Raw genomic sequence first — 17645 nt, forward strand, 5'->3', positions numbered from 1 at the left:
ACATGATTTTATTTTTTATTTTTTTGTCTCGTCTCGCTTGAATATAGGTCAGTGCTAAATAGTCTCCTGACGAGTCGCTTTTGGTGAGGACGATGAAACCCGTAGAAGTGAGAGGCTTGGAGAGTGAGTGTGTATACGTCACCTCACCCTATATACTGAACTGTGGGGTACATGTTTTTTCTATTAGTCATCTATTGACTAACCTTCAGGGGGTGAATTATGGGTATAGTTTTACATTTGGAATTAATAAAGTTTAGTTTTATCCTTTTGTCAGCAAACATGAGGAATGACAAGAGACAACCCATTTAAGAAGATTCAATTTTGATTAAAACTATTCCAACATTATGAACATAAAAAAGGCTTCTCCCCTATGTGACGTCTCTGATGTCTAACAAGCAGCGTTTTCCGGTTAAAATATTTCCCACATTCTGAACAGGAAAAAGGCTTCTCCCCTGTGTGACTTCTCTGATGTCTAACAAGAATCGCTTTCTGGTTAAAACATTTCCCACATTCTGAACAGGAAAAAGGCTTCTCCCCTGTGTGAGTTCTCTGGTGATTAACAAAATGTGATTTCTGTGTAAAACATTTCCCACATTCTGAACAGGAAAAAGGCTTCTCCCCTGTGTGACTGCTCTGATGTCTAACAAGAATCGCTTTCTGGTCAAAACATTTCCCGCATTCTGAACAGGAAAAAGGCTTCTCCCCTGTGTGACTGCTCTGATGTCTAACAAGAAGCGCTTTCTGGTTAAAACATTTTCCACATTCTGAACAGGAAAAAGGCTTCTCCCCTGTGTGAGTTCTCTGGTGATTAACCAATTGTGATTTCCAGTTAAAACATTTCCCACATTCACAACACGAAAAAAGCTTCTCCCCTGTGTGCGTTCTCTGGTGTGTAACAAAATGAAATTTCTTGTTAAAACATTTCCCACATTCTGAACATGAATATGGTTTCTCTGCTGAGTGAATTCTCTGATGTGTAAAAACACTTGAATTCTGAGTAAAACATTTCCCACATTCTGAACATGAAAAAGGCTTCTCTCCTGTATGAGTTCTTTGGTGACTAACAAGATTCTCTTTCCGGTTAAAATATTTCCCACATTCTGAACATGAAAAAGGCTTCTCCCCTGTGTGAGTTCTTTTGTGTGTAACAAAATGTGATTTCCATGTAAAACATTTCCCACATTCTGAACATGAAAAAGGCTTCTCCCCTGTGTGAGTTCTCTGGTGTGTATCAAAATGAGATTTCTTGTTAAAACATTTCCCACATTCGGGACATGAAAATGAGTTCTTTGCTTTAGGAGCAGGTTGTATTTTAATGCCTCTTTTGAGACTTTGACTTTCCTTAGTAGTCAGTAATGAATCAGGCGTTGGGACCTGTTTCATAAGATCAGATGACAGATCTTTGCTGTGAATGGATGATGGTATATCTGGAGTAATAGCAATCACTTCAGTTGTATCTTGTAGGATCTCTAGATCATCAGATTTAAAAATTGAAGATGTCAGCTGTCCTTCTGATCTCCTGGTACAGTCATCTGCTAAGATAAAAAACATATTTTTTAATAAAATATCCTTGAGTTTTATATTTTTGAATATTTCTACTTAAACTGTCCATAAAAATAGCAAGCTATGTAAAAAAACTATAATTATTTACCAAGACAATGAGACTTTACAGTCTAATAGGAAACCTTGTTGGATGAACCAGTAGTGTGTGGTGTTGAACTGTTTGTTCATTCTGCCTCCCAAATATCGAATAAAGAGAAACCAATCAATGTTATGTAGGCGAAAATAATACCAATTCTCATCTCACAAAAAACAAGTCCCCACTCAGGTCCATCATTTGTCAATAGAAAAACAGATAAGGTAGATTACAGTTAGTGCTATAGTTAAGGTTAATGCTGGAGCTAAAGTAACGGTTACTGTTAGGGTTACTGTTAGGCTAAAGTTAGGGTTTACTCTAAAGTTAGGGTTAGGCTGAAGAATTAGGCTTTTCTCAGTTGTCTCCCCAATAATTGGGTCATGTCAGTCATGTCAGAGTTTTCTAATTCCAGAAAAAAAAAAAAAAAAACGAATAAAATGGCCCGTCAGTTTTATAGTGCAGAGGAGGCTTATGCACTTTTATGTTCTGACTGTGAAGAAAGTGCAGTGTCAGATGGCGATGAGGATTTCGAGGGCTTTAGTAGCAGCGACAGTGATAGCTCAGAAATGAGCAGTGATTCCGGTCCATCCTCACACACAAGGACCAGTACAACAATAAGGACAAATAGCGCTTCTGGAGAAATGTCTCCAACTCAGGGAACAATGCCCAGTACTAGCACTGTCCTTAGTGCTCGTGAATTGGCGCACATCAATGTCCAAGGGGCTTTGCCTCTTGATGTAGCATTTCCCAGATGGGAGGCTTCGGATTCAGCTACTCCATTCATCCCTAATTTTAATGCCATTCCTGGTATAAATGTGGAGGTGGAAAATTTTGGAACAATTATTTTTTTAAATTTGTTTCTGACAGTTTGCTAGAGCATATTGTCCTACATATTTATATACGTCCCAATTCATCAGCCAGAATCCACGATCCTATTATGTGAGGTCAAATTTATGGAACCAACTAATGTCCTAGAAATTAAAACATTTTAGCACTTACATTCGCTATGGGGCTTGTTAAAAAACGATCATTCAGTCCTATTGGTCCAACTGCCTTGTTCAAGCAACCCCTATGTTTTCTGCCGTTCTTCCTAGGACCCGTTATGAAATGCTCATGAGATTTTGGCATTTTAACAAGAATAGTCAATGGCTGCCCAGAAATGCCCCAGAACATGACAGACTATTCAAAATCAGACACATCATCGAAGACTTGACAGAAAAGTTCTTAAAGCTTTACACCCCAACAGAAAACATTTCCATTGATGAGTCCCTTGTAAAATTCAGAGGAAGACTGCACCTCAAGCAATTTGTTCCTTCTAAGAGGGCAAGGTTCGGAATAAAGCTCTATAAAATGTGCGAGAGTTCAACCGGATACACATCAGCTTTTCACATTTATGAGGGGAAAGACAGCAAACTAAACCCACCAGGAGGCCCTACTTATCTGGGGACATCTGGAAAAATCGTTTCGGAGATGATAACTCCATTTTTATAAAAAGGCTCCAATCTGTATGTTGACAACTACTACACCAGCATACCTCTATTTAAAAGTCTGGTTGAACATAACATAGGGGCTTGTGGGACCATTCGCAAAAACTGTCAGGTGTTTCCACAATCATTGGTCAGCAAAAAGTTCCGAAAGGGGAAGTCAGGGGCTTTACACAATGGAGAGCTGCTTGCCCTTAAGTATAAGGATAAAAAAGATATTTTTATCCTGAGCTCGATCCACACAGAAGCCACAAGGGCCACTGCAGACCAACAGGGATCCACTACTCCAAAACCTGTGTCTGTCATTGACTACAACAAATATATGGGGTGTGGACCTTGCAGATCAGGTTCTACAGCCATACCAGGTATCAAGAAAATCATATATCTGGTATAAAAAGTTAGTCATGTATTTGTTTCAGGTGGCCACATATAATTCTTTTGTGTTATGCAAAAAAGCTGGAAATGCAGATACTTTCCTTGATTATCAGGAAAAGGTCACTGAAAATCTTGCTTTTGAAAATTTTGTCCCCGCCAATCCTTTAGAATCTGAAGATGTGAGAAGACTCACTGAGCGACATTTTATTGCACTCATCCCAGTAACTGAAACAAGAAAGAACCGCCAGAGAAGATGTCGTGTATGTTCCTATAGGGGAATGAGGCATGATACCCGCTATTATTACCCACAATGCCCATCACTGCCAGCCTTATGCCTCCATGACTGCTTTACAATCTTCCACACAGAACCACGTTTTTGAACTGTTTTGACATTCAAGCATTTGGTTTATTTAGTGACAGACACATTTGAGTAGAGTTGACTTAACAATTTCCGGGGTTAGGTGGGGGGAGGTCTCCAGAGACACAAGCTGGGCACATTTGCCTCATTTTTCAAGCAGAAAATTGATAACATCAGGGACAGTTTTGGTCAACAACCCCCAGAGCCCTTCCTCCCGACTTCCCAGCCCTCCACCTTCAAAACCAACTTCTCCACCATTACAGAAGATCGACTCTCCACTCTACTCTCACGATCACATCTCACCACCTGTGCAGTCGACCCGATCCCATCCCACTTCATCCCAAACCTCACCACAGTCTTCATCCCAACCCTAACCCATCTCTTCAACCTGTCACTAACAACTGGTGTTTTCCCCTCAAGCTTTAAACATTTCTCCATCACACCTATCCTCAAAAAGCCCTCTCTTGACCCATCCTCTGTATCTAGCTATCGCCCTATATCACTTCTCCCATACGCCTCCAAGCTACTGGAACAACACGTCTACCTTGAACTGTCCTCCCATCTCTCTTCTTGCTCCCTCTTCGACCGCTTACAATCTGGCTTCCGGTCACACCACTCCACTGAAACTGCCCTTACTAAGGTCACCAATGACCTCTTAACTGCCAAGAGCAAGCGACACTACTCTGTCCTCCTCCTCCTGGACCTGTCGGCTGCCTTTGACACAGTGGACCATTCCCTATTATTACAGACCCTCTCATCCCTCGGCATCACAGACTTGGCCCTCTCCTGGATCTCATCATACCTAACAGACCGGACATTCAGCGTCTCCCACTCACACACCACCTCCTCACCTCGCCCCCTATCTGTCGGAGTCCCACAAGGTTCAGTCCTTGGGCCCCTGCTGTTCTCTATTTACACCTTTGGCCTGGGACAGCTCATAGAATCTCATGGCTTTCAGTATCATCTTTATGCTGATGACACACAGATCTACATCTCTGGACCAGATATCACCTCCCTACTAACCAGAATACCTCAATGTCTGTACACTATTTCATCCTTCTTCTCCACTAGATATCTGAAACTCAACATGGACAAAACAGAATTCATCATCTTTCCCCCATCTCACGTGACCCCCCCTACGAACCTATCAATTACAGTAAATGACTGCCCACTCTCCCCAGTCCCACAAGCTCGCTGCCTCGGAGTAATCCTTGACGCTGATCTCTCCTTCAAACCACATATCCAAACCCTTTCCACTTCCTGCCGACTTCAACTCAAAAATATTTCACGCATCCGTTCATTCCTCACCCAAGAATCTGCAAAAACCCTAGTCCATGCCCTCATCATCTCTCGCCTTGACTACTGCAACCTCATGCTCTGTGGCCTCCCCTCAAACACTCTCGCACCCCTCCAATCTATTCTAAACTCTGCTGCCCGACTAATCCACCTGTCCCCCCGCTATTCCCCAGCTTCTCCCCTCTGTCAATCCCTTCACTGGCTCCCAATTGCCCAGAGACTCCATTACAAAACCCTAACCATGACATACAAAGCAATACACAACCTGTCTCCTCCATACATCTGTGACCTCGTCTCCCGGTACTTTCCTGCACGCAACCTCCGATCCTCACAAGATCTCCTTCTTTACTCCCCTCTTATCTCCTCTTCCCACAATCGCATACAAGATTTCTCTCGCGCATCACCCCTACTCTGGAACTCTCTACCACAACATATCAGACTCTCACCTACCATCGAAACCTTCAAAAAGAGCCTGAAGACCCACCTCTTCCGACAAGCCTATAACCTGCAGTAACCACCGATCGACCAAACCGCTGCACGACCAGCTCTACCCTCGCCTACTGTATTATCACCCATCCCTTGAAGATTGTGAGCCCTCGCGGGCAGGGTCCTCTCTCCTCCTGTACCAGTTATGACTTGTATTGTTTAAGATTATTGTACTTGTTTTTATGTATACCCCTCCTCACATGTAAAGCGCCATGGAATAAATGGCGCTATAACAATAAATAATAATAATAATATATTGGGCACTACCATGATATTTTTGCAGTTTTTGCTCTAAAACTTCCACTACGTGTTTCTGGAAATCATCCATGTAGTGAAAATGATCACTATATCCATAGATGAATTCCCAGAGGAGTGTCATTTCCAAAATGGAGTCACTTCAGGGGGGATTCTGTTGTTCTGGCACTTAGCGGCTCTCCAAAGTGTCATAACAGCAGAATCCCCCCTGAAGTGACCACATTTTAGAAATGACACCCCTCTGGTAATTGGAAATGACACCCCCCTGCAAATTCATCTATGGGTGTAGTGACCATTTACCTATCTACCTATTTTCCAATGTAAAATCTGGGGTTAAAACAACATTTTAGTGGTAAAAATGTAATTATTTTTTCTTCACTGGCCAATGGTATAATTTTCTATGGAACAGCTGTGGTGTCAGTATGCTCACTGCACCATGAGAAGGTTTCATTTAGGGAAGTATTTGGTAAAATGCAGTCACTTTTGGGGGCTTATGCTTATCTGGCACCTCAGGGGCTCTGATAATGTAACATGTCACCCACAAACAATTCCAGCAAAATCTCCTTTCCAATATGACGCTCCTTCCCTTCCAAGCTCTGCCATGCGCCCAAACAGTGGTTTACCCCCACATAAGGGGTGTCAAAATACTCAGGACAAATTGCACAACAACTTTTGCGGTCCAATTTCTCCTGTTAACCTTTGGATAAAAATTGGAGGGCGAAAAGATCTTTTTTTAAAAAAAAAAATATGATTTTTTATTTTCACGTTTCTACATAATTAACTTCTGTGAAGCACCTGGGGGTTCAAAGAGCCCACCACACATCTAGATAAGCGCCTTGGGGGTCTAGTTTCAAAAATGGGGTCACATGGGGGTTTTCACTGTTTAGACACGTCAGGGGCTCTGACAATTTGACATGTCACCTACAAACAATTCCAGCAAAATCTGCTCACCAATATAGCGCTTCTTCCCTTCCAAGCTCTACCATGCGCCCAAACAGTAGTATTCTCCCACATGTGGGGTATCGGCGAGCTCAGGAGAAATTGCACAACAAATTGTATGGAACAATTTCTCCTGTTACCCTTATGAAAATGCAAAATATGGGGCTAAAAATCAATTATTTGTGAAAAATGTTATTTTTTTTATTTCAACAAGTCTATGTTATAAACTTCTATGAAGCACCTGTGGGTTCAAGGTGCTCAATACACATCTGGATAAGTTCCCTGAAGGGGTCTAATCTCCAAAATGGTGTCTCTTATTGGGGGTTTCCACTGTTTAGGCAGATCAGGGGCTCTCCAAGCGCGACATGGCAACCGCTAATTATTACAGCATATTTTACATTCAAAAAATCAAATGGCGCGCCTTCCCTTCCGAGCCCTGCCATGCGCCCAAACAGTAGATTTCCCCCACATATGGGGTATTGGCATGCTCAGGAGAAATTGCAAAACAAAATTTATAGTCCATTTTCTCCTATTACCCTTGCGAAAGTAAAAAAAATTAGGTTTAAAGGAAAATTGTTGTGATGGTGGGATCTGACACTGATGTTCCTTGAGCTTGAAGTGCACCTTTTGTTTAGAAGTTTTTCTGGGCTCTTTTGTTACCATTCATATTATCCATCTCTTTGATTTGCCATGAAATTTCCTCCTGCGGCCACATCCAGGGAGGTTGGCTACAGTCATATGGAGCTTAAATTTCCAAATATTATGTGCAGCTGTAGTTACAGGAACATCAAGCTGCTTGGAGATGGTCTTATAATTTTTACCTGTAACATGTTTGTCTATAACTTTCTTTCTAATCTCCTGAGACAACTCTTTCCTTCACGTCCTCTGGTCCATGTTGAATGTGATACGCACCATGTCACCACACAGCACAATGAGTATCTGTAGCCTCTATACAGGCCACTCACTGATTCCAGGATTGTAGACACCTGTGATGCTAATTAGTGGACACTCCGCGATTTATCATGTCCCTTTTGCACACTATTTTCAGGGAACCACCATTTCTGTCCAGGCCTATTTCATGAGTTTTATTTATTTTTTAATTCTGTGGAAGCATGGTGGAAAAGCAATGTCTGACTTTCATTTGATCATTTTCATAGATTTTTGATAGATTATTACTTTTGTCAGATTCAAGTTATTCCTGTGACCATTGTGGGATTTTCTGTCATTAAACAAGGGGTACCAACAATTTTGACCACGTGTGTATAGTTTACAACCATCAGTGAATTAATTTATAAAATGGAATCACTTTATGGGGATTTCTACTATTCTGGTTTCTGTCATTTAGTTATATTAGGGCTTCTGCATATGGTGTGTCCAATCTCATCTGGAATCTGTTCCTGATGTCCAGCTGGAGTAATCTGCTCCATACTTCAGCCAATTGGAAAGTACCACACCCTACTAAAGCGCAAAGCACATGGCCAGAATCTGCCAGATACAGCGCTGTTCTCCTCTGGTTCAGTCCTCTGTGCTCAGCTTGCGGCTTGTGTATTTGTTTCCTGCTGTGACCGTGGCCCGTTTACTGACTACTCTTGTGTCTTCTGATTCTGTATTCTGGCCTTCTGGTTCTGACCCAGATACCTGACTAGTCTTCTTGCCATCTAACACCACAGAATAGCAGGTAACACCATAGTCCAAGCCTAGGGATCCCTGTGTAAGTCCAGATCCATGTAATGGTGTTAAAGGGCGATGAGCGAGGCAATCCTTGGGATATGGAAAGCAGAGAAGATAGTGCCAACCAGCAAAATGTCACTGGTGATGGCGGCGCTTGCGCAGTAGCATCTATAAGTAAGAGATAGAGGCTACTGGACAGGGGCCGCTGGTGACATTTTGCTGGATGTAATTTTTTTTCTAAGCCTCACAATAGCCACAATATTATAGGCATTATCAACAATAATATCAATGCAATTATATGCATTATGTAATAATGGGGGCAGGTCAGTGAGGGATCAGCGACCTGTCATAAGCCAATACAGATGAATATGTAATCATCGCACCACATAAAGCCCCACCCACAGCCCAGCCCCAGAGCCCCACCCACAGCCCCGCCCCAGAGCACGAGAATCTCATTAACTGAAAACTACAAATACAGATTGTTACGTGTTACGGAACCACTCAGCACCCAGAATATGTTGTGCAGTTATATGTATGTATAATAGGTTCCATGGGAGATGCATGTCCCTAATGCATCAGCCCACAGGCTGCGCCCAGCCGCCCCCCTCCCCCCCACCTTTGTAATTCCCACAGTAAATATCGTCAGGCTCCGGCCACCTGCGGCTATTGTAATGTATGTCTGGCCTGCCGCTTTTCTATTGGCCTGCCACCTGTATCTGTGTGATATATTCTGTGTCCTGTGAGTAAAGTGTTGTCAGACTGGAAATACGTGGAGAAGCAGTGATCTTTTATATGCGCCCATGTAACCAATGAATTCCAGCCAGCGTCCTTCATTCAGACTCCAGCCAAAGCAGAGTGGATCTCCGGAAACACAGGGTGGTACTGAAAGAGGTACCTGAGATAGGAAGACCCCGTTACACTGGTGACAGCGGTGGGATATGATACCCCTTCTACAGGAGGAAAGGAATGAATGGAAATACCAGAAGTTAAAGAGGACTACATTAAAAGATCTGGTGGAAGCCCGAGGGTTGATCGCCAGCAACAAAACAAAAGCGGATTTGATAGCAGCCATCATGGAACACGACAGTGCAGCGCCCCCCAATGTGAACATGGAGGAGACTGAATTCCAGAGGGAGGTAAAGAACAGACTGGCGTTCTATGGCCCGAACCCTGCAGTAGAGATCATATGAGAGGTGATGGCTGATGTGCGTAATGATCTGAAGGAAAAGATGGCCGAGCGGACCAGGATAGAGCTAGCCAAGATGGAGATGGCAGAGCGGACCAAAGTGGAGCTGGCCAAGATGGAGATGGCAGAGCGGAAAGAGGATAGTCAGCGAGCAGAGGGAGCTGTGGCCTTCGACCAGGTACCTTCAACAGTAAGCCACAAAAAGATCCAGTATAATGCCTTCCGACAGTTGGGGGAGGCAGAAGACATTGATGGCTTTCTGCAGGACTTTGAGCGGCAGTGTGCCCTTCATCAAGTAAAGCCAGAGGAACGGGTTCAGATTCTGGCCAGCAAGCTGACAGGCCGGGCAGCGGACGCCTATCGCACGGTACCTGATGAGGACTGTATGGACTATGAGCGGATCAAAGAAGTAATCTTGGCCTGGTATGCGCTGACACCAGAGGCATACCGCCAAAAGTTCTGTGGACTTATAAAACGCGTAACCGATACCCACGCTGAATGGGCCTGTAAATTACGGCGGTCACTGCTACAGTGGGTACAAGGGAGCCAAGCAACCACTAAGGAGGACGTCCTCCAGCTCTTCTTCTTAGAACGATTCTTTAATGGACTAACCCCCGAGACACAGGAATGGCTTCGGGACAGGCGGCCAACGACTCTGGAGGAAGCCGCTCGTCTGGCCGATGAGCATCATGATGCCAGGAGGCCTCAGTTGTCCGGATCAAAGATGGTTACTAGGGGCCCGCCCATGGACCTGGAGGGCCCCAAACCACCGAAGATTGTAGGGGGACCAGCTAGAAACCCGGCCTACCACAGTCCCCCTGGGGCGCGATGCCACACCTGCCGTCAGCTGGGCCACCTGCAAAGACAATGTTGCAACCGGACTCAGCATACCCAGTGGCCAAAGGCGGGAACGGCTACCTTCAGCCGGGCTGTACACTGCTACCAGGGCGAAGCTGACCCAGCATTGGGGGCTACGATTAATCAAGGGGTGGAAGAAATGGAGGAAGTGCTGCATGAAGTAGACCCTGTGCAGGCAGCCCGGGCAGATAATCGACAACAGCATCGATAGGTCGTGTGGGTTAATGGGAAACGTATGCAGGGACTAAGAGATTCCGGGGCAACTTTGACCCTTGAGAAGCCTCATCTCGTCCGGGACTAAGAGAAGACGGACCAGACAGTGGCAGTCCGTGTAGCAGGGGGAGCTATACATCGACTGCCCACTGCCAGGATTCACCTGAACTGGGGAGTCGGGGATGGCCTTGTTGAGGTCGGCTTGATAGAGGATTTGCCTGCAGACGTCTTGCTGAGAAACGACTTGGGGCCCATGTTGTCTGCATTCTCGGTTTCCCCTCTGGCTGAGACATATCCTGTGACCACCCGGAGACAAGTTCGAGCTGCGGAGGTGGAATCACACTCAGAGGAGGCCCAGGTAAGACATCCCAGCCCTACACGTATTCCCATAGCCAGATACATTTCTTGGGCCACCCCAGATGAATTTAAGAGGGAGTTACTTGAGGATCCTTCATTGGAGGGATATCGTGGGAAGGCACAGGAGGGGAAAGGGGTACTGGAAGGGGAACAGTTTGCATGGAAGCAGGGACTCCTCTACCGGATCACAGAGCAGCACCACACAGGGACGAGCTCCACTATAAAACAACAGCTGGTAGTTCCCAAGAAGTATAGGCAGGAGCTACTGCGAATCTCTCATGATATACCCTTGGCCGGGCACTTCGGCGTCAGTCGCACCAGGCATCGTCTGACACAAAACTTCTTTTGGCCGGGGGTAACCTATGATGTTCGTCAGTACTGCCAGACCTGTGACAGTTGCCAGCGCATTGGCAAGAGGGGGGAATCGATGCAAGGCCAAATTACGCCCCCTCCCCATTGTGGAGGAACCATTTCTGATAGGGCCGTTAGCCAAACCCAGTCCGTCAGGGAAAAGGTATATATTGACAGTGGTAGATTATGCCACACGGTATCCAGAGGCAGTTGCATTACCTAACATACTGGCAGAGTCGGTGGCGGCCGCCCTGCTCCAGGTTTTCTCACGGGTAGGATTTCCCCGGGAGATTATCTCGGACCAGAGTACCCAGTTTACAGCAGAGGTGACCAACCAACTGTGGAAGTGGAACTGCGGGGTAAAGCCCATTAGAAGTGCCCCGTACCACCCGCAAACCAATGGTGTTATGAGTTCATTTTCTCCTTCACCTCTGATGTCTGATGAACTCCCTCTGCTGGTGAAAGGAGTTAGTGAAATTGATCTGGATGGGAAGAACCTGTCATCTGAACAGGTGGAGTGTGATTGGACATCCGGAATTTCTGAGTGGATATAAGGCAGCCGACGCCCTTGCAGGGTTGCTGGTGATCCTTTCTGCTCTGAGCTCTGGCATCCAGTTTAGTTCCTGTCTACTAAAAGCTAAGTTTTTGCTCTGCTATTTTTTCCATGAGATTTTGTCTGTTTACTTAGTGTTTGTGTTCAGCCTGCCCTGGTTGGGATGGGCTGAACTCCATTTTTGCCTCTGATCAGTTGATCTCTTTGCTCTGTCTTCAGAATATACCTGAGTGCTGATATAGTGATTTTGAAGTCTAGTGACTTCAGGGCCTTTTCAATCAGACGTGTTGGACATTATTTTTGGCAGGGTTTTTTTACGGGTTGCAGCCAGCATCTTTTCTGTCCTTTCCTATCTAGTTAGTTGGGCCCCATCGTTTGCTCAGCCTGTCTTTCTGTCTGTGTTTGTGTTTTCATCTGTTTTTCACCGACAATACATGTTGGGGGCTGTCTATTGCTTTGGGGACTGCTCTGGGGCAGTTTAGATTTCCCCTTTCTTTCTTTAAGCTTATTTAGCTCTCCGGCTGTGATGAGTGGTCTAGGGCACCGTAGGAACCCCCCACGGCTACTGTTAGTTGTGGTGAATAGGATCAGGGGTCTGCAATCTGCAAGTTACCAACCTCTCCGGTTTTCTGGACTTAGTTTGTGTTTTTGTTTTTTTCCTCCTCCGGTGACTCATTTATAACACAATGGGTTGTGTGAACGCTTTAACAGGACATTAAAACAGCTCATTGGGACTTTTACTAGGACCTACAGGGACTGGGAGAAATTCTTGCCACACCTCCTGTTTGCCTATCGGGAGGTACCCCAAGAATCCACGGGGTTCTCCCCGTTCGAGCTGGTATACGGGAGACTGGTAAGGGGACCCCTAGACTTAGTGCTAGAACACTGGGAAGGGGAGGGCCTCATAGAAGGGGTACCTATTGTACCCTATGTGCTGGAATTCCGGGACCGCCTACAGGAGCTGACCCAGGCTTTACGTGAGAACATGCAGGAGACCAAGCGGCGCCAGCGTGTATGGTACGATCGGAGGGCCAGAGAGCGCACCTTGGAAATAGGACAGAAGGTCCTGGTGTTAGAGCCCACTAAGCAGAACAAGTTCCAAGCTGCATGGCAGGGGCCCTACCAGGTAGTGGGGAAAATAGCCGACACAACCTATAATGTCACCGATTGTGACGACCCCAGAGTTATCCGCATGTTCCACGTGAATATGCTGAAGCCCTACCGGGAGCACCCTGAAGAGGTAGTGGCCATCTGTGCACCTGAAGCAGAGGATTTAGCCGGACTTCCCTTGCCGGATGTCTTAGGGGAAAGGACTCAGTCTGAAACATGGGACCAGGTACACTTGGGTGAAGACCTAGGCCCCCGGGAGAGACAGCAGGCGGAGGAGTTGTTGAGGCAGCGACAGAGGATGTTTTCGAGGAGACCAGGGCACACTCGCCTGGCACAACACAAGGTTGAGACCCAGGATCAGACCCCCCTGCGACAAAACCCCTTCCGCGTCCCTGAGTCTGTACGAGAGGGGATCATAGAATCAGAGAATCGTAGAGTTGGAAGGGACCTCCTGGGCCATCTGGTCCAACCCCCTGCTCAAAGCAGGATTCGCTAAATCATCCCAGTCAGATGTCTGTCCAGCCTCTGTTTGAAGACATCCATTGAAGGAGAACTCACCACTTCTCGTGGAAGCTTGTTCCACTCATTGATCACTCTAACTGTCAAAAAGTTTTTTCTAATATCTAATCTGTGTCTCCTCCCATCCAGTTTCATCCCATTGCTTCTAGTCTTTCCTTGTGCAAATGAGAATAAAGTTGATCCTTCTACAATGTGACAGCCCTTTAGATATTTGTAGACAGCTATTAAGTCTCCTCTCAGTCTTCTCTTTTGCAAACTAAACAATCCCAAATCCTGCAACCTTTCCTCATAAGACAGGGTTTGCAGACCGGTCACCATTCTGGTTGCTCTTTTCTGAACTTGCTCCAGTTTGTTGATATCTTTTTTAAAATGTGGTGCCCAAAACTGGACACAATATTCCAGATGAGGTCTGACCAAAGAGGAGTAGAGGGAAATAATGACTTCACGTGATCTAGACTGTATGCTTCTGTTAATACATCCTAGAATTGCATTTGCTTTTTTTGCTGCTGCATCACACTGTTGACTCATATTCAGTCTGTGATCTATTAGTATACCCAAGTCTTTTTTACATGTGCTGTTGCTTAGGCCTATTCCTCCCATTCTGTATATGCTTTTTTCATTTTTATTGCCCAGATGTAGTACTTTGCATTTTTCCCTGTTAAAAACCATTCTGTTAGTTGCTGCCCACTTCTCCAGTTTATTTATATCTTTTTGAATCCTCTCTCTCTCTTCTCTAGTATTAGCTATCCCTCCTACCTTTGTGTCATCAGCAAATTTAATCAGTTTACCCTCAATTCCTTCATCTAAATCGTTGATAAAGATGTTGAACAATACAGGGCCCAGGACAGAGCCCTGTGGTACCCCACTTGAGACATTCTTCCAACTGGATGTGCAGCCATTTACGACCACTCTTTGGGTCCGATCACTAAGCCAGTTATGAATCCACCTAACAGTTGCCTTGTCCATTCCATACTTAGTCATTTTTTCAATAAGGATTGTATGAGATACTTTGTCAAATGCTTTGCTGAAGTCAAGATATACTAAATCTACAGCATTTACTTGATCCACCCAATCAGTGATTCCGTCATAGAAGGAAATTAAGTTAGTCTGACATGACTTATTAGTTACAAACCCATGCTGACTCTGTTTAATCACTTCATTCTTATCCAGGTACTGACATACATGTTGTTTAATAATTTGTTCAAAGGTCTTTCCTGGTATAGAAGTCAGACTCACCGGCCTATAGTTGCCTGGGTCCACCTTCTTCCCCTTTTTGAAGATAGGAACAACATTTGCTCTTCTCCAGTCTTCTGGGACTTCTCCTGTTCTCCAAGAATTTTCAAAGATTATGGAGAGGGGTTCAAAAATTTCTTCTGCTATCTCCTTCAGTATTCTGGGGTGTAATTCATCTGGACCTGGAGACTTGAATTCATTTAGGTTAGCTAAGTGTTTCCTCACTATCTTTCTGTTTATAGATATCCTGGATTCTTCTATTCCCTTAATAGGACAGTGAATAACAGTTGATGTCACATTTCCTTTCTGAGAGAAAACAGATGCAAAATAGGAATTTAAAAGTTCGGCCTTCTCAACATCCTGTCTTACCATTTCATCATTTTCATCCTGGAAAAATCCTATAGCATCTTTGACTTTTCTTTTACTTTTGACATATCCCCAAAATCCTTTATTATTGCTTTTGACATCTCTTGCAAGCCTCAATTCATTGTCAGCTTTAGCTAATCTGATTTGTGCCCTGCAGGTTCTGCAGACAGCATTATATTCTTCTTTAGATATGCCTCCCTCTTTCCATTTTATAAACATTTTTTTCTTCCTTTTTAGCATGTGCTTAAGTTCTGTGTTCATCCATCCTGGCTTCCTTAAATGCTTCCTATTCTTCCCTCTTTTTGGAATTGTTAACAATTGTGCTTTGAGAATTTCATTTTTCAAGATATCCCATCCTTCCTGGACATTTTTGTCTTTAAGGATATCCAGCCATTGGATCCCTCCAATTCTCTTTCTGAATCCCTTAAAATCTGCCTTTCTAAAATCTAACCTTGACGTCTGAGTCTTCACAGATCTTCCTCCTCTAGTTATCCAAAATTCTAAAATAGCATGGTCGCTACCTCCTAGGGTCCCAGCCACTTTTACCTCCTCAACCATTTCCTCCCTGTTTATAAGGATTAGATCCAAGGTAGCAGTTCCCCTTGTTTTCTCCCCTACCTTTTGGAAGATAAAGTTGTCAGCAAGAGAGGATGTTAAATATTAATAATCCGTTAATTTCTTATAAGACTCAGTTCTGTACATTGCTTTAGCTTACACGACATAGGCTATTTTTAAGCTTGGCTCATGGTAGAAAGACAGCTCCATATATGTAGAGACCATGTGCTTTAGGAGACGTATATAATTCATGGCTAACTGTAGAGGTCGCTCTTGCTCCCTCCCCATCATGAGACACAGACGCAAGATGACATAACTGAACAACTGGTATGTTACTTTACTACAAAGAAGCCTAAGAGAGCCAGAGGCCATTTGCCATGTGGGATCTTAGAGAAAGAAGATGAAAAGCTTTTGCAATAACGGACAATTTCTCTTTCACCTATTTTTATGTTTTTCTGTAATAATCTTTTCTTTGATGGAAGAAACCAAATAAACCACTATATTTTTATCTGGTAACTAGTCCTGAGTATTTTACAGGATAAGTATTATTTTACATTGGAGAGCCAGCCAGATCTGTATTTTTGTACTTTTTTGTGGATTTCCATCCACTTGCCCAAAAGGGGATTGAACTTTGTTAACGTCATATGTGCAAGTTATCAGGAAATCTACTACTTACAAGAATCACACAGAACCTAGAAGTAAGAATTGCCAGATAGATTGAGAAGTACTACAAGTGCCAAGGTGCCAGACGTGCTGAAGCCAAGACGTGTGAAGACAAGAGCCCAGCGTTGTCCATTAAAGGAACAAGCTGAGAAATTTCAAGGTAAGAGAAATGGATGTAATTAATTCTTATGCTAAGCAGAGTAGATTGAAATTTAAGTCTGTAGACAAGTCTAATCCAGAAGTATTATGGCTAAGATTATATGCTGAGTGCGAACTGGCGAATCAGAAGTTAGACTGTAAATTCTTCAATAGAGAAAGAGAGAGATTAAAAAATATTCTACAGATGGTAGATATATTTCATAGATCTGTGTCAGAGAAATCCAAAAATGATTGTGTAGAGGATAGTGATGTTCCCGAGATTCACTGTAATGTGGAGAAACAGTTACAAGTAGCAGCAGCCATTGAAGGTGACCTTGCAGACGTGGAACAAGATGGAGAAGTAGGAGGAGACTTCAGAACTGACGTAGAGGACGTACAAGGGAAAGACGTACCACTAAAAATAGACGACTCACAGGCCAAAATACAAAGTAAAGTAAGAAAAACTTTGCTAAAGATATGCAAAATAATACCTGCATATGATAATACAATCCATGTTTGTAGAAACTCTGAGGTTTTTGAAAGTTGTGTTGATAAATTTGATTTATCTAACGAGGAGAAGAATCAGTTGTTCAAAATGTGGATCCCTGTAAATTTTGCTAGGAGATTGACTTTAAAGTTATCTGGTGAAACACATGAGAATTTAACTGATAAGGACAGATTAAAGATTCTTATTTTTTGTTCATCAAATGAAAATCATCCAGATATTGATATTCTTCAAAAATTAAGGATTGGTCGGAAGGAATGTATTTTTACGTTCATGTCCATATATGAACGTTTGTATAGAATGCTGAGTGAGAATGTCAAAACACAGTCCCTCATAAGGAGTTTTGTAAGCAAATTTTGGTTTTTAAATCCTGCATCTCGTGTTATTGCGTCACAAAAAGATTCTTTGTTTGAATGTGCGCAATCCCTTGATTTTGCCAGAAAACACGAGAATCGTGAAAGGAAAGTAAATTGTGCTAATTTTGTGAAGACAGGCAGAGTAAAATCTTATCAGAAGCCTGCATTAGCAAAACCTTCTA

General features: G+C 43.8%; 1 protein-coding gene across 1 annotated transcript in view; it reads right to left on the reverse strand.

Annotated features, from left to right (window-relative positions):
• Positions 1 to 304: 304 nt before the first annotated feature.
• The window catches only part of LOC141082473 (uncharacterized), a 29826-nt gene continuing 12485 nt past the window's right edge, over positions 305 to 17645 (reverse strand). Inside the window, exon 6 of the mRNA XM_073566413.1 lies at positions 305 to 1532. Coding sequence (XP_073422514.1) covers positions 343 to 1532 — 1190 coding nt within the window. The 3' untranslated portion in view covers positions 305 to 342. The remainder of the gene's footprint in view (positions 1533 to 17645) is intronic.

Source organism: Dendrobates tinctorius, unplaced genomic scaffold, assembly GCF_039654945.1.
Source record: "Dendrobates tinctorius isolate UK_male_01 unplaced genomic scaffold, ASM3965494v1 ptg000017l, whole genome shotgun sequence".
NCBI lineage: Eukaryota > Metazoa > Chordata > Amphibia > Anura > Dendrobatidae > Dendrobates > Dendrobates tinctorius.